The 18625-nt window shown below is 32.9% G+C and overlaps 1 protein-coding gene across 1 annotated transcript; it reads right to left on the reverse strand.

Moving 5' to 3' along the window:
* Nucleotides 1–6685: 6685 nt before the first annotated feature.
* LOC129219215 (uncharacterized) lies at nt 6686–17953 on the reverse strand. Its single transcript, XM_054853538.1, has 4 exons — nt 17885–17953; nt 16280–16319; nt 10935–11093; nt 6686–7287 (listed from the first exon to the last, which is right to left on the reverse strand). The coding sequence occupies exons 3-4, from the start codon at nt 11064–11066 to the stop codon at nt 6775–6777; spliced, it is 645 nt and encodes a 214-aa protein (XP_054709513.1). The 5' UTR covers nt 11067–11093; nt 16280–16319; nt 17885–17953; the 3' UTR covers nt 6686–6774.
* Between the last annotated feature and the right edge of the window lie 672 nt (nt 17954–18625).

Below are 18625 nucleotides of genomic sequence, written 5' to 3' on the forward strand. Positions count from 1 at the left end.
ACATGTAGGAAGCTTCTTATGCAGTCAATCTGTTCATAATTCTAACAAACAAAATTTCCCAAGGAAGTTAAAAGAGGTGTTTACATTTTAAAAACTTTTCATATTTACACAAAAATATTTTTTTACCAAATAAAATTTTGCCACTTGCAAAATTTTGTACTCAAAATGTAGTTTCTAACTTCCCTACTCTATAATAAAATTTTCACATTCATTCGAACATTTATTTCCAAGCTATAGCCATTTATTTGACGAATGACCACTTTACCCCATTGACCACTTTCCCCCACCAGACCCTACTAAATTAAAACTTGCATGAGGCAAGTTGTTACTTGTATCAACTAACCCCAACAAAATTGTAGCAACTTGCCCTATACGACGCCACTTTAGTTGTTGGCACATAATTACTGGTATTATATCTTTGTACAAAACTTTTAATTATGTTAGCACTTACCTAAAAGTAGTAGGCTTTCACGTGGTATAGAAATAAATTCTTTATCTGCAACGACTTCGTCACAAGTAGAAAAATAACAGCGGAAAGAAAAATCACTTCCAGACTCAAAAAAACGTTTTCCTTGAGCACTCTCCATGCTACTGACTGCAAGCACTGCAGTGATTGTCCGGGAATGTAGATGGGTGAGTGCTATCATCTACTGCAAGGAAAGTCAGTTTCTCCTGGCAGTTATTTTTAAATTCGAACGTAACAACTTACCCTATGTAACAACTAACCCCGGTCTCCCCTACTTTTTAACTTTATCAGAGTGAATAGTGATAAATTTTTACAAATGTTATGCAAACTTTGAATAGAATGTTAAGTAAATAAATTTGAAAATTGAGATTTTTAATAGCTTGCTAATAATTAGTTGAAGTAACTTGAGTTTAAGACTTAGTTTAAACATGAAATGTCAGGTTTGAAAATAAGTGAAAATTTTTTAAATATATCTAGAGTATTTTGTTACCAAACAGCATTATTTTATTATGAGTTTTGAATTCATTCAAATTAATTTTGGGTAAGGGAAAAGGGGGGTTCATGTGAACACGGAGCACATGTGAACATGTTTATGTTTTACTAAGATCGTTTCAAGCAAAAAATCTGGAAAAATTCTCAATTAAGGACAGAACCAGTTGTACCTCTTGCCACAACATTTAGAGCAATGAGCAATTTTGTGTTTCTGTAGTGGGCAACTTCTTTGTTTTCCTCAGGTGTGGAAAAATTTTTTTATTTACTGTCTTCTTGATAACATTTAAAAAACTAACTGCTAATCGAAATCTAACTAGTACGAAGCATTGTATGAACATTCAAGTAAATTTACGTCAATGTTTAATTTTTTTTATTCAATTATAATTTTTTATTTTTGCGAATTAGCTCTAAAGTAGACCATGGGGTACTTGTGGACATGCACAACATCTAGGGACACCTAGTGAACAGTTCCTATAGCTGCTTTCCTTATTATTATTATTATTGTAGGATATTGTTAAGTGTTAAAAAAGTGTGTAAATATTTAAAATTATTATTTTCCTATAATCAGTTTGAAAATTTATGGTCAATTGGTTATTAATATTAATAAACATAAGTAAATAAATATTTTTACTTTTTTTAATTTTTTTGTAATTAAATATTTGATCCATAATTTACTTTTATATGATACTTACAGGGAGTAAAAAGACACAAAACATTTTCATTTAATTAAAAACTGATGTTCAAAATCATTTTAAAATATCAAACAATGTATGAAGCTTAAAAGTGAAATAAATACAGAGTAAACTCTTACATTACATTCTTCGTTTATATTATTAATTATGTAGTCAAATAAGTTTTTGTCTAGTCTGTTCAGTGATCAGAACAGGCTACAAGACTGCAGAATTTGACATTTGCAACTATATGTTCAGGAAAAATATTTTCTTAGTAAAACAATAACAGTACAATTGAAACTGGATGCAGTATAGGTTACAAACCCTTTAACGTATTTGTTATTTAGGTGTCTGTTTCATATTGAAGAATTTTCGTTTGAAATATGATGCTTCTGCATTTTTTACCCATGTTCATATGTGCCCCAGGCCTGTTTACATGTGCCCCCCTCTAGGGACACAACTGCAGACGTTTTTTTAAAGATGCTATAAAGTAAAGAAAATTAAAAAAAAAAAAATCCCAAAACAATCCATGATACAAAGAAAAGTATTCAATCAAGGGGACACTTTTGTGTTGAGAAATTGATAATATTTTTTGAAAAACTAAAGAAATTAAAAATTGTTCACCATGTGCCTCCTTTTCCCCTACTTCCCCTAATTTTGCAGTAACAGGCCAGCGTTTGGTAGAATAGAAATAAGGAAAAGTATTGCAAACGTTATTTATTAGATACAAAATCATCTAATTATTTTTCCCTTTAGAGTTCTGAATTTTAAAATACAAAAATTCTGTATTTATTCAAATATTTTTGGAAATCACAGTTTTTGTTTTCTTTTTGTGACATATTGCCTTAAACTTTCAATGTTTTTATGACTATTTAGTACTCGAAATTCATCCTTGCTGAATTTTACGTGTTCAGTTTTTTTTTTCTAACACAACATCCTGGTCATCATTTGTTACAGCTGGTGTTGTGTCTTAGGGTGTGCCAATTAAATTTATGGTCAAAGTAACCTTTTCCATTAAACTTTTAGTATATTGTCCCCCTGTAATGACAAAACATTTTTATTTTTATTTAAAATTTATAGTTTATTTGAAAAATTTGTTTGCTATTTCATTACATTTTTATATGCTTTGCTTTGCTGGTAGGGCAACATTTCTTTCATTGTTACTTCACATTCTCATGTCTTTCAGAAAAATGAACTATTTTCACATTTAAAGAAAAAAAAAGTGGGCGGGGGGTCCTACTGTTGCTTTGAATTTTAACATACTTTCTTTAACTAATGAGAGACTTGAACAGCAAGGAAGAAAGTTGATGGTAACTAATGACATGTATAACTTATCTTATCTATGAAAAAAATTTCTATTTTTTCCTTCATACTGTTCTTGCTTTTAATAATTCTAGGGGAAAAAGCACATTCACTAAGGGACAGAACAAGCAGCTGGGTGGTTCAAATAAAATGCTCTGAATTCATGAAGTAATTTGTTGCAGTTGAGAAATTAAAAATTGAAAAACTTGACAATAAAATTAAAATTACTTAATTGGAGTCCTAATTGTATCAGTAGTAATTGCATTGGGAACTTGTGTATTTTCAGTTTATATATTCATGAAAATTGTGCTTCTCTGTTACTTTTTATTTGAAACACATAGATATATATATATACCTATATTTTTTTTATACTCCAATTCTGTTGACATACTTTTTTCCCCATGTTTACCATTGTGTAGATAATATAACATTTTTCCTTCGGAATTTTCTAGTATTACGGTAAGGCTCCAGAAAGCTCTTAATTATGTGATAAAATGCCAGAGTGGTTTCTATATTCAATATATATAAAATGATTTAGAATAATGTTATTAAACATTTATTTATGTTGTGTTTCTGGCTAGTCACTCCTACTAAAGGGGCCTACACATTGAAATGTTAAACATCACAAGAGGGTGCCTAGCCATGCACAGTAGGTTTTTTGGGCATCAAAGCATGCCAGAAATCTGCAAAGAGAGTCGGTTCAGTTTCTACTTTTCTTGCAATCAGTAAGTGACAGTCACAGGTTCAGTGTGTAGGCTCCTTACATGATTTTTTCCTTTTTTTTTGTATTATCCTACTTTCTGTTTAATTCAAAGTAAATGAATCTCATTCCATATACGTAGAAGTGTAGAGCTTTTTCTCAGTGATTATTCTCAAATCGATGTAACTGAAATTGTGTTAATAAATGTGATATAGTGTTGCTTTTTATATTTTTTCTACCTATCTGTCTACACACTTTTGTACAACGTAATTGTTCAATTATGAAATATTTTATGTATAACTATTTGTTTTTAACTATAAATCAGAAGAAATTGAGAAGGGATGAATTTTTAAACTCTTGCTTAAAACTTAAAATTATCAAAACGTATTTTATTTCTGAAAGAGAATAACCATATTTTGATGTTATGTTTATAAATTTCCTGCAAATAGAGTTTTTCTATCAGCCAGCAAAAAATTATGGAAATTTCATCGTGAAGTGAGTACAAAAAAACCTCATTTCAACAATGAATTTCTTGCAAATTATGTCAGTCTTTTCATCGAGCAGGTAATATACAAGATGGCATTATTCTTGAAAAACTTCTCAGCACTTCCTTTGTGGAAATTAGTGTGGGTGGGAGACTTGAAAAATTGTGGAAATTAGCTGTTCTTTTGGCAATTTATGCATTAAGTTTCAGTTAGGGAGATGATTGTGTGTTTGATAATGAAGTTGATGTTCCAACATTGTTTTATTGCAACTTTAAAATGCGAATGATGCCTTAACACTTGCATTGTCCGTTCTGAAAATCGAATATCCAACTTTAAATTCTGTTGCAAAAATTTATTTTTCTTTAAAAAAATAAAGAAAGAAAAGGATGACAAATAGAAGAATCCATACTATTAAAACCTATGAGCTGTGTTGTTAAAATCTAGACGCCTCTGTCTGTCTGACGCCCACATCTCATCAGGAACACTTGGAGTTTGCTAGTCGAAGGTGCCGAAAAATTCAACATTTTTACGAGGTTTTCATTTCTTTCGGCTGCATCCTTTTATGACTTTAATGAACAAAATTGTTAATCAAAATGTGAATAAACATTCTTTCGCTAACTTAAGAGTTTTAAATTGTTGCGACTTCGTTAAGCTGTTGCGACGTATCGCAGTCACAGCTGTCGAACGGGCAAGGAAGAGGCAAAACCCCTAAAGGACACAACAAAAAAGCTGGTTTGTGAGTAATACGAACACGTGGTAGAACTTCTTAGTTTTATAATAAAATCAAAAGAGTATATTATTTTTGTTCCATTACCAGATAGAGAACTCTAAGAAATATGAAAAAAAGAATTAAGCATTATTAAATCAATTGAGGCAGTGAGAAGCAAAGGGGTGTAAGTGGCAAAATTCAAAATTTGGAAATAACCAGTACAAATGGTAGGTGAACCCCTCTTCTGTTTAGGAGCAAGAGATGGTACTTGTATCCCTGGTAGGTGCTGTTGTACAGCAATATTTAAGAAAGAAAATTAATGAAAGCCTACTTAGAACGTTATCTTTATAGTCGTTTTACTCAAAAACTTGAAAATATCTACTTACATCCCTTTGCTTCCTACCTTCAGTTATTCCTTAAATTTCATCCAAATATCTCTTAATTTTCCATTCTTCAGCGTGACTTCCCTCCCCCCCAAAAAAACGAAAAAAGTTTGCATCAGTGCCTGAATGCAACTTCCTTCAAAATCCCGTTTCAAGTTCAAGGAAATGCAAAAATTGGAAGGTGCGAGGTAGGGACTGTAATTCGCTTGATCCTACTGACTCAAACCGACTTTTTAAAGTGAAGTTTTGAGGGTCACATGCAAAAATCTCTTTTTTCAAATACCACTTGTTTTTGAACATGAAATAGGACTTCAGAGAAAAGCCAAAGGCGCTTTTACAGCAATGTCACTCCTATAGATGACATATTTTTTGGAAAATAGGGCTATATTTTTGGATTTTCCGCACATTGTGCATTAAAAGACCTTCTCTAAAAAAAATCGAACACGGCCGCAAAACTCTGAACCATTGGCCGCAGTCATTCTGAGTTCCTTCCATGTCAAAGTTTTAAGTTAAAACATGAGAGAAATATATAACACACCCTCTTATGCCAATCTACTAATTCTTCTTTTAAAACTTGAATCGGTCAAAATTATAATTTTTCATTCGACGGTTAATTTTGAACTTAGAATAGTGTTGGGGCGAGCAATGCTCCTTTGCTTTTGAAAGTGAGCAGGCAGTTGACCCCATTGCCCCCACCGTACGAGTTGCCTGTGAAACTGTGTCTTGTTGCCGTAGCCTGCCAAGTTTTCGGGCAAAGGGGCTCCAAAGTACATCGCCGAATTGTCTAATCTACACGAAGAATTTGAAAATAATTAATGCCACTTTACATAATGAAGGAGAGAAAGGACATAAAGTAGCAAATCAGTATAAACTAATTATTTCGGCTGGAGCATTCTCATTGTTCTTAATCAAGAATTTGTTTTTAATTATTGCTCTCTGTTCTTAAAGGTTGCTTTAGAAATGGCAAGGAATTAAATTCCTACATTCTTCTTTATGTATCAAAACTAGAGAAAACTATAGAAGCAGTAACCTTTTTGCTGCTGTTGAATGATGTGAGTAATGAAAAGCCCAAACAATATTAATGCAATTAAAGCAATAATGAAAAAAAAAAAAAAAAAAAAAAAAAAATTGACTTAAACGAATCATTGAAAACTCCAATTATTACCAATGCGCTAGAAACATACTGATTGTTTATAAGTTAGAATTGAAAATGTCCCAGCCTGTTTAAGTTGACTACATTTAAGTTATTGTAAGAAAATTATTCCTTAGCATAGAAAGAAAGCACTTTCGGTTTTAAATTTTACAACCCAATAAAAGCTTCGCGATGTTTTCTGTATCTGCTTAGATAATGGTTTTAGTTTACTAAAAAAATTTCTTTATGATTGGAGGTTCTGCTAATAGATGTTTCCTGGACCTCAGGATTGATCTTGGATCATATTCATCACTTTCATTAAGTCAGAAAAAATATATCTCTGCATTTCAATCAAAATGATTTTATTTTAATGTAAGGAATATTGTTTTGCTTGTTCTTTTACGTAAATTAGGCTCATAATACGTTGTTTTTCTTCATTTATCAGAGCCATTCATTATATTTCTCAACGGAAAAGACCACGGTGTTTTGTTGTTATTGTATCCCCAACCTTGGCAGGATGATTGGTCACTGGGGCTATTAAAATTTTGGTTTTCATTTCTTGGTTGCATGTAGTTTCCTTCTCTGCCCCAAGTTGGTTCTACATCAGGCTGCCTTTGGTTGCCGTAATAAGCCTCTCCGGGCTCGTTTATATGATCGTTGTTTCCGTTGTAGGAGTTTGAATCTCGTGCTTCTTGCTGATAATTTGTCTGGTCTCTCGAGTAACTTTCAAAGTTTGGCTGATTTTGTGTTAAGTATGGCTGATTTTCATACTGTGGTGCATCAGGTACATTTCCACCTCCGATTTGAGAGTTGATATAATAAAAGTTGGGAGCAGTTTCACACTCAGTACTATACCAGTAATCGCATGCCAATATTTGTTGGTTGAAGATCGTCCCTTTGCCACACAGGAAACTGTCTTTCCTTCCATCATGACATACGTGATATACCTAGAGTTACGAAAAGGAGCATTAGAAGTTTGAAACGTACAAATATATATGGGTTTGATAATGTTATGCATGTGTTAGCAGTATTTTTCTATCTCCCAAAATACAGATATTCATGCAATATTATACTACTACAGAATTCAGAATGTGCGATTCGATTCTTATTTATGATTCATGCTTACTTATTATACGTATTACCTCATGTCTTAAAATACCTCTATCATCAAGAATAATATATGTTTTTTATTTCTTTCGTTTTAAAGACTGATTGAAATTATTACGTGTCCTAACTTATGTGAAAAAGATCAATATCTAGAGAACAGTAGAGCAAGATATTATCAACTGATTGATAAACATGAAGTTAATGCATCAAATGTTGATAAACTATTACAACATCAAGTTCATTCTAGAGACATTAATTGAATTTAAATAAATACTAGCATAGTAATTTTAAAGAAAAGCGTTCGTAGTGTGTTCCTACACTTAGTTTAAAAATAAATTTAATATTTAAATAAAGCGTTTTTTCTTACATTAAAAACTATAGCGGTACCCGCAAGATCTTGTTCGTGATAAAAAATTAAAAGGGGATTTGGTTTGCCGTAAATTTGGAGATAACTTCTCTCACCGTATAGTAATTTTGTTTTTCAAGATATCTACATATTTTCAGTGGATTGAAAATTTGCCACCAATGACTACCAGATATACCTTTGCCTCCTTGACTTCAACAGCGGTATTTTTTGCATGAAAAATACAAAACAAAGACATGGTTGCATGTAAAGTGTGGCTCAATATTGTTTGTGCTCGGTGGCAGAGTCAAAAACATCGAATTTGTTGGAAATGTGGAGTGTAGTAAACGCGATAAGCAAATTAAGACTTCCGCAATGTGCACTAGGGTGGGCCGCAAAAACTTTTTTTGGAAATCTGTTTTTGGATAGTGCGGAAAATTTGCTATATGGGCCCGTTATTACCCATAAAAAATTTCGCTAAATTTGTTTAATATTTAGCCGGCGCTATTTGACCTTGAAAAACTGAAAAAAAGGGCAAAAATGCACTTTTTTCAACAAAAAAAAGGCGGGGGGGGGTCAAAAATAAAAGTTTGAAGCTAGTTTCAGCAAACATTAGAAGTATCTGTCAGTGAATTAGTTGAAATCCTCAAAGACTTTTATACATTTCGTAGAATATTTAGCTACGCTCTTTTAAGACTGACACATGGGAAAAATTAAAAAAAAAAAAATAAATAAAAGTAGTTTTAAAATAAGTAAATACTTAAATGTTACGCAATATGTTACTCAGAAAAAGCAGTGAAAATTTAATTAATTTTATGCGACATTTGTACGCCAATTTTAAAAAATGCACACACTCAAATAAAAAATAGTTACATAAGATGCTAATTTTTTAATCTTCGGTTCCAATTGTTTCTCCTGGGTAATCAACGGCGCTCAACTGCTTCTATTATTCCTAAGATTATGTTATAACTATTTTATATATGTTTGACAAATAGAGCCCTTGAGTATTAAAAAAATGTGAATCCTCTGAAGTCTTTTAAACGGAAGCCGGACATTTCGAATGTCATTGCATTATTATCTTTGTTTTGGTACACAACACGACTGTTATGTAGAAACGCGCGAAAAAGAAAGTAACGCGAGCAAGTACAAGTAGTCTTCTATTTGAACCTGGAAGAGATTTGTCTTCTCCCGATGCTTTATTTCTTCCAACATATGAGGACATTATCATATGTTATCAAATCACTAAGATGCAAATGAAGGGAGAAGGAAATAGGCAACCATCTTCAGCAAGTGGGGCCGCTGTAGTTGCAAAAAAAGTTATTGATATTTGGGGGCGTGCTTCCTTTCCCCTTGTTTCGATAAGAAGAGTGATTGCCATGATTTTATCTTATTATTCTAAATATAATAGCGCAACAAAAAATGCTAAAAATATAAAGACTCAACTTTTACAATCAAAGCTAGGCAAATTTAAAGCAGAGGCTATGACTTTGTTCGACGTTTGTGCCTGCAAATGCGCAGATTTATATTCGTGTAATTGCAGAAAAAAAGCAAAAGTCACTGATAGAGAAAAACAATTTCTAATTGATCAAAGGACAGTAAGAAAAATGGCTATTGGAAAAGTGGATAAGGTAACAAATAATGCATATTTCGCTCATCCTGAACAGCTACTGTTGACAATGTTGTTTGACTCAAGAAAATACATTCGGGAATTAGCTGTTAGGTGCATTCTGAACTCTAGAAATAAGAAGACGAAGAGCTCGGATGGTTACGATTTTTTTAAGCGTCCTAAACTCAATTTTGAAGTCATTGATTATATTGATTTAGTTCATTGGGAAAACTGTGTTGCAACAGAGCCACCTCTTACAATGCATCTAAAAGACCAACAATTGAAAGAAATGTGCAAAGAACAGCCTACAGCTGTTTTGAGAAATTTCCCTGTCACACGGAAGTGTGAAACGTTGTGTGAAACTAATAACCGAAGCTGCAATATAAGTTCGTGGTGAAACTGCACAAGATGGATACGTTCGTGGCAAACTTCAAGCTAGGAAAGAACTTCCATCATTTGATAACAAGGGACAATATTATTCCAAAAAATAATATTCATTATGCATGAGGTATTATAAATCAAATTTGAAGATTTCTTTTTCAAAATTTTATTATCTTTATATGTAATTCTAGAAAATGTATGATATTATTGCGTGATAATAATTACTATGATTAATAGCGCTATTTAATTAATTGGTCTATGATTCACATGGATTTGGCTCTATTGATTCACAATGGTTTTTAAAAAAATTCAATATTTTTTCATTTTTCTCCAATTTTTTGATGTCCGAAAGGAGCGGTTAAATGCTCATTAAAATCAATGAAACATTTTATGGGCTCGAACTGGCTCATTATATAACATTTTCGGTGCATTCCAGCAAAATATTTGGAATTTAGTTTTTTAAAAAAAAATTTGACAAAAATTCATTTTTCTCATTTTTTTCGGTTTTTTAGTGTCAAATAGCGTCGGCTAGATATTTTTTAATATCCAAGAAATTTTTTGTGAGTGCTAATTAGCTCATTTACGCAACTTTTGCGCGCTATCCAAAAATTGATTTCGAAAAAAAAAAATTTTTCGGCTTATTTCGGCCCACCCTAATCCTCATGTTTTCCATTGTTTAATCTTCATGAAATTAATCATGTACTTAGTATGAAACTTAATCGCTAAAACTAAATGAAAAAGATAGTCTTGTTAATGATTTTTAATTTATATTTCTTCTAATTATAGCAGAGATGAAATCAAGTAAAATGCATTTCTAAAGTTCTTTTGCAAAGATTTTTTTTTTTTTTGATGTTTTTAATAGTGACTCCCAGCGCCGGTCGTTTGTCAGAACATAGTCGGACACATCAACAAACGTTTGTTTTCTCTTCGATCTTAATTGCGTTGAGTAGACTGTTTTTATTTAGATTAGTTAGATTGTAATGTATTAAAGAAAATATGAAACATGGATTCGCTTTTTTTTTGTTTAGCCATTAGTATAATAAATTGTTTTATGATTATTATTGAAAAAAAAAGTTCATTTGTTTCAATTTTTCTTTATTTAGCATAAAAACACAAATAACTTTTGAAGGAGGTATTTATTTAGAACGTAAACTTACTTGGCATCTCGCTTCTACATCGGCGTATAAGCCACCTTCATAAACTTGCTCACTGCAACGGAAGCTAGTAGTAGGAATAGTGTTTAAATCTGGATAATCTACTCCAGCAGTTCCGCGAAACATGTTGCTCATGTCTCCATTATTATCCCATCTTTTGTTCTGAAATACACATATACGTATATGTTTTGTATTAGTATGCTGTGCAAAGTTCCAAAGCTTACTAGTCATACATGCAGTATACCGACAGCCCGGTTATCTTACTCAGAGACGGTAGTTTCTTTTTGTTATGGACTCATTAGTCTAGAACAGGGAATAACCAAGCTGTGGTCGTTTATGGTATGAGCTGTACTTAAAAGCACATGGGGGATAATTTGACTAGACTTGTGAAACAAAAATAAAGTGTCTTATTTCGTACCGTCGCCGAAACAATCATAATATCATAAAAATATTTAAGATGAAATAGAAAACTTGTGTCAGAATCAAAGAAAAAAGGGGAAAATTAAAAAGTAAAATTTTTACAAGCAAATTACACTTCAAGGCTGTTTGAATCAAGCAATTGAAGAGAGGACTCCGTAGGCCCCGAAATAGTTGCTTGCTTTCATGCAAAACTTTATTACCACTTCACCCGCGTTGGTTTTCCAATGTATTTTCTGACAATAAAACTGTATTAAAATTTTTAAATTATTTTTCAAAGCATACTTCAGATGTAGAGTTTTTCTCTTGCTCAATTGGCATTTTGTTCATCAATAACTATGAACGGTCATTTGGTATTTTTTTCTTTTATTCCATGGATCAAAAGGGTGAAAAATAAATGAGAACCAAAAATTCATTGATCGGGATTTTGAGATTTCGGTACAAAAATTTTATTTTCAACTCGTATCGGTTTTTTGGACAAAAAGTTTGGAATTTCATCCGTAGTCACTATTGCTAACTATTTCTGAACCTTTTTGAAAATGTAATCTTTTAAATTATCCAACCAAAAAATCCAATTTTTGCCCCTACACATGTCAAACATAAATTTTTCTTTTAAAGTTGATCGAAAATCGTCTTATCTGATCTCAGGAGTGATGGGGGATTGACTGTTCTTCACAAAGCATGGTGTTACTTTTTTTTTCTTCTTGAAAACGGAACTTAAGGTAACTCAAATCAAAAATGAAACATGGGAATAAGGTGCTCTGGCAAAATATCTTGTAAAATAAATAATAATGATAGTAGTGCCTTTAGAGATAAATTCCGCCACAGCTGTTTGTAAGAAAGGAAAATTATTATTTTAAGGATTAAAAGACACACTCATTTTTCTTTTAACTTATCACACGAAGAGCAAAACTTTTGTAAATGCCCAGTGGCCACATGCCGTGTGGTTTCTAAACATTTTGTACCTGCGCAACCCTTTTTCACAAAGAAACTCTTATGCCCTCTCTTCAATTTTCGTAATAATCCAATTTCATAAATGTTTCCCTGAAAATACAATTGATTTAATGGGTTAGAAAACCAGTACCATATTTTATATAAAACAGTTTTTTTGTACCGAAACATATTTTATATCGTTATATTTTAATATGAGTATTGATAGTTTTACTACTCAAACAACTCGAACAAAATTACAGAAAAAGAGATGTTTAAAATACGACATTAGAGAAACGTTATTTCAATATTAATGTGTGATGGGTAGATATGTTTTGAGCACAAATTTTCTCAAAACGTAATTAAAAATTTATTGATGTTTTCTTAGTGTGGCTGCTCTAACTCGAATGCTATAGCGATGACATTTTGCAGATTTTCATTTTCTGACATCGATTTCACTTTCTTTTTTTTGTATTAAAAAGAGTATATGTTGGTTACAGCTCCAAACTTCCTTACAATTGAGGAGGTACTAATCAAAATCACACATGTCCGTTCTAAACGATTTTTGGGAGTTCACAAAAAACAAGTTTCAAAATAACTTTTTATGGAAAAATATATTTATGTACACTCTATAACAAAAAGATCGATGCACCAAGAAGGAATGATCCGATTGAGACGAAAACTGGTGGATTGGAAGACAATGCACAGAATAGGAAATGATTAAATTATCAGAACAATTGATGTGAGTTACAGTAACAAGTTCAATAAGGTAATAACCCGCCTCTAGCCTGGATATCAAGCTGAAGCACGGCGTGAGAAACGCCGATAAAGCTCCCGGAGGGTGTCCTGCGGTATTTTTGGCCAAATTCGCTCCAATTGTCGGACGAAGTTTTCAACATTCCTTGCCAGATGCAATCGCCATCCCATCATATCCCAGACATTCTCGATGGGAGAGAGATCTGACAGGACACGGAGGAGTTTGACAAGCTTGCAGACAGTTCATAGCAACACATGCCGTATGTTATCTGGCATTGTCCTGTTCAAAACCAGCCGAGGTTACTGCAAAAGGAACGGCAACGAAACAGGTCTTCGGATGTCGTCGACGTACCACTGTACAGTAAGTGTACCTCTAATTACGACCAAAGGGGTCCAGTTATCAAAGGAAATGGCACCCCAGACCGTAATGCCTTGCTGAGGGCCAGTGTGGCGTGCAAAAGTGAAACCAGGATCCCTGTTCAGACCTGGGTGTCTCCAAACACGTCTTCGATGATCGTCATGACACAGTTGGAAGCGGGATTCGTCGATAAAGACTATACATCTCCAGTCGGCACCATTCCAATCTGATTGAGTCATGCACCACTAATCTGGCTCGGCAATGTGTAGGCGTCAGCGGCAGGTGGCGTAACGGTCGGCACGAGCGTAGATTTCTTTGTCCCAACCGTCTGTAAATGGTCATGATGGACACTGGTGTTTAGTTTGAACGTCTGATGGTTCATAGAGATGAAGAAAGCGCTGTGACAGCTGATCGGACAATCACTCTGTCATCACGATCTGTTGTGACCCTAGTCGACCGCTACCATCCTGACGCTGAACTCTGCCATTTTCCACCCATCCTTGCCAGCATCTTCAAATCGCCGCATCGCTTCGGCTCGAATGACGAGCGATTCTCCGATTTGACCAACCGGCCTCTTTCAGTCCAATGATATGACCTCTTTTAAACTCTGACAGTTGCTCGTAATGAGCACGAACCATGCGGCGAGGCATTTTTAAATTGTTGAAAGGTAATCTGAATCGCAATCAAACTGAAAGTTTTAACAGCTGTTGAAGAACTGCTTTTTATATACATCTGCTGGATGCGCAGTTTCGATGCGCTGGAGATCAAACTATTCATTCATTTTACACCAAATTTTAATCATTTGCATATCTGGTCAAAACACTCATGCATACAAAATTTTCAAAACAATCGGATGATTTTGCTTCTTGGTGCGTCGATTTTTACTTCCTTTTACAAAAGGAAGTATTGTATTCGCGAAAAAATTTTCACTCAAAAATCGCCCTTAATTTCCATTTTGCTCACCCCAAATGAATGTTGAGTTTTTTTTTCGATTCGACCACATGCGGAAAAGTGCCTAAGAATGTATAGACACGCGAAATATCCATTTTGACCATCACCGAGGTAATTACAACGACTTTTCTCGTGACGTCTGTATGTGCGTATGTGCGTATGTATCTCGCATAACTCAAAAATGGTATGTCCTAGAAAGTTGAAATTTGGTACATAGACTCGTAGTGTGGTCTAGTTGTGCACCTCCTATTTTGGTTGCATTCGGGTGTTTCTAAAGGGGTCTTTTGCACCTTTTTGGGGGGAAATCATTGTTAATTTCGATGCAAACTCAAGTGGTGTTATAATTTGGCGGTCACTTGGCGATATATCGCCAGTCTTTTGGTTGCCAAGTTTTGTCGCCAACTTGGCGAAAAATTTGATTTTTTTTTTTAAATCTGCTTTCAATGTGGCCATTGCTAGTGATATTTAAAGAGTTAGAGAGAGAATCCCATTAAAATTGCAATAATAGGGAAATAGCATTAAATTGGTGTAAAGGAAGTCATGTGATGCACACATCAGCTCGTTTATTTATTTTTTGTTATAGAGTGTATTTATACATTATTGATTTAGTTTCGTTAATAATAATCTTAAGAGAAAGCTTTAAAATATAGGAATAGCAATAAACTTGTAATTAAATTTTTAAACTAGGACTTCTCATTTGATTGGATCTAATGGATATATTTTCCTGTTATTAAAATACAATGGAAATGTTTGTTTTTGAACGAATTAAGAACGTAAAAACATTCACAGACGTCCATCATAACCTCAACAGCAAGTAGCACAAAGCTTGAGAGCATAGATCAACTCCCGGTCACGTGACCAAACTGGGGGCCTCCTATTAGCTGCATAGACATATTGCTTTTTGATCGCAACAGGCCTATAGACACCTTCCTGTTTAATTTACGACTCTAAGTTTTAAAACAGAACTTAAATATGAAATGGTTTTTTGTTACTGAAACTAAAAATACAGTGTTGTAGGAACCATTCTGTATTATTTTGAATCAGCTACTAAAACTCAATTTTTGTCAATTTGTGTGTTTTTGATTGGCCCCTCCTCAGTTATTAAATGCCTTCCAAGGGAGACGCTCCCTTTGCAGATTTTCTACTAGATCATTAGTTCATTGCCTTTGATTAGTGTAAAAACTGAGACATACCTTTATCGTTAATATGATGAGATACACAGCTTTACTTGCAGTAATAATTATTATATGATTTAGAAGTACATAGCGTCCATAAAAAATAAGGTTATATATATAAATAAAAATCTAGTTAATTATGCAAGTTAGGTGGGGTCAGTTAATATTGAAAAAATTAACTGCTCATCAAATTTTATGAACATCAGTTTCAGTTTTATGTAATATTAGAATAATCACTTGTGTGGCAAATATTTCTCCTGACATGCTGGACAGGACATGAGGAGAGGTTGAATACTGTTTGAATGTGTGCCGTGCCACGATGTAGACACATTTTGAAAGCAACAAAATGGTAAAAATCTTGATAAATTTACCTGTAAATACCATGTATAGTATAACATTAACCTAATTTTATAATTGCATTCAAAATTTTGCTTTAAAATGTTTGTGTTCTTTTATATACTCTCTCTATATACACTCATACACCCGTTAGAAACATTTCGTCTTTGACGGCGATTCCTTCTGGGCTGGATCAGAAACTCATGCGCAAATTACACGAAATATTGGTCAGTTTAACGAAAAATTTATTTAATTAGACGAAAAGTTTCATTGCAGCATTTTTCACAATGCCATTTTGTCGAATACGATGAAAATTTCGGGAAGTTTGAAGATGCGTTTCTGAGAGCCGTAATACTATAACACGATTTAGTTTGACGAGTTAACAAAGTTATTTTAGTTATAATTATAAAAGAAGAAATACTCACTCTAATAAGTAGCGCATTTGTTCTTTACAAAAAAGACCATCTATAAAGGAAATAAAAAAAAACCAATTAACAATGCGAAAATCAAATCGTAATTTCATATTCATCACAGTGCCAGATTTCCAATGTAACAAATGCCGCAATTGCGAGGGACTCCATGAACATTTGAGCCTTAAGGGGTTACAAAAATTTAAAGGATTAAATTACATAGTTTTGTGATTAGACAAAAGGGTCCTCAAAAGTGCATTGCGACGGGCCCTCTAAACCTGCGTAACTTATTCTTTTGTAAAAAAAAAAAAAAAATAAGAAATAAAGGAAAAATTCGTATTCAATTTCTAGATAATATATTGTTTTTGAACGCGGCCGTTAAATTTGATAATAAAAAACGTTTGTAATCCTGATTAAGTCATAATATTCAAATTTATTATTCAAAAAAAAAATTACAGTATAAAATCAAAACTTGATGTGCAACAAAACATTTTGATACACTTTCCCGGAAGAAAATATTTATCAGCTATATGGTATAAAATTAATAAAAGCTTTGTTCAACATCTTATAATTGTAATTATACATCCAATCAGTCGTCTTATTTATGTTCAGCAGAGACTTAGGTTTCGTTTTTGTAACCCGCTGATTTGCTTCTTTACTTTTTCCTTAAAGTATGTCGTTATACAAAAAAATTCAGTTACACCCAAGTTGGTATTAAGGGACATCAACCTCCAAATTTTAAAATATTTCAAGTAACCGTTAGTAGAGTGTTAAAGTCATTTATTGCGATTACAGATCTAACGCTTAAGATTCGGTACCATATATCGTTGTTGTGCAAAAAATCCCTCGACCTTAATTAGAATTTTCAAGTTTTGCTTCAAAATTTTCTAATTTTTAGGTGTTATTGTTTAAGGTTAAAAGAGTCTAGGTACTACTACATTGACATGGATCAAATCATAGAGTGAATACTACTGTACTATGCGCGGATAAATGTCCACTGAGGCTTTCTAAAAAGCGATTTTGCGTCATTTTGACATTAGTGTCCATCCCCTAAGAGTAATGGATAACCCTCCCCCCCCAAATACCACGAAGCTCCTCAAGATTGAGAGCCACCACAAAAAGATATAAATGTCAATGAAAACACCCCTATAAATATCAGTGGCGCAAGCTGCGCCTTGACCCCCCACCTTCTCCTCAGTTGATGGGCACCCCTGATTTTGATATTAATTGCATAAGTAAGAAACTTTTAAAAGTTTAGCTTTAGTTTAAAGTGACGTATAACGTGCTGCATACGAGAAATTTTTTACGAAAAATATTGCTAACACTAAAGTTAACAGCTTCAGTTGTCACTAGATTTTTCATAAATCGCTTCGAAAATAGAGATTTAAATTCAAATGCTGTCAAAGTTAGATAGCAGTTAACGTTCATAAGGAATTTAAGAACAAAATAAATTTTTTTGATACTTTACAACAGATACTTTCATATAACTATAAACTAATTGATAGTTTTTTTAATAAATTGACTAATTGTGAACCTAAAGAATGTTATTCAGAAAATACTTCTTGTAAAATTCATACGATTAAATAAAATGAAAGAACAAAAAATTCAATCTTTACTCACTGAAAAAGACGAAGAAAGTAACGAATCTGAATTCTTTTTTTTCGCACCACATCGTAACTTTTTTGGTATCTAAAAAAGTAGAAAATTATGAAATTAGTTTTTTGAATGTTTATGGAATGTATTAAAAGAACGAGAAAAAATTTTATTGTATTCAGCTTTTTAAAAAGCAACTTTTAGAAATAAATAAACACTTTTGTGCTAAAAAGTAAAATAAGAAATAGGCAACGTCAAAAGCACCAAATTGCAGATTACTGTAGACACGTGTTTGTTCTTTGTAACGCCGAAACACGTGTCTGCAGTAATCTGCAATTTGTGCTTTTTGGCGTTGTTATTTCTTAATCAACTTTTAGAGGGTTTAGTGAAGCTGTTTTCCTGAAAGAATAAATAAATTGCAGCAATATAGTAACAAATGAAGCAGAATTAACTTATTTAGTACACTGAATTTACTTCACACAGTAATAAAATTTTAGTAAAATGATTTTATTCAATAGGTTTAATCTGAATGCAAGAGGACCATTTAAACTATAATAAACAAAGTAAAAGTAAAACTATAATGAGTAAAGTAAAGGTTCTCGTCACTTACTTGTCTCACAATGCAATAGTAATTCATCGTAGTTTTACATTCGATTCCTTTAGGTTGATGGAAGATTTCAGAATCCGGTCGTTTCTTGGGTTTTCTCTAAAGGTCACGGTCTTGACCATGACATGACCGCAAATCGTCATCACTCTTCTTAAGTATGA

This window comes from Uloborus diversus, chromosome 3, assembly GCF_026930045.1.
Source record: "Uloborus diversus isolate 005 chromosome 3, Udiv.v.3.1, whole genome shotgun sequence".
In the NCBI taxonomy this organism is placed as follows: Eukaryota; Metazoa; Arthropoda; class Arachnida; order Araneae; family Uloboridae; genus Uloborus; species Uloborus diversus.

Bases quoted from the DNA above. Each gene is read 5' to 3' on its own strand.
- LOC129219215 (XM_054853538.1), bottom strand. From the start codon at position 11,066: ATGAGCAACATGTTTCGCGGAACTGCTGGAGTAGATTATCCAGATTTA. The intron at 7,288-10,934 runs GTAAGTTTACGT...TCGTAACTCTAG, and splicing joins ATGTAGAAGCGAGATGCCAA to GTATATCACGTATGTCATGA.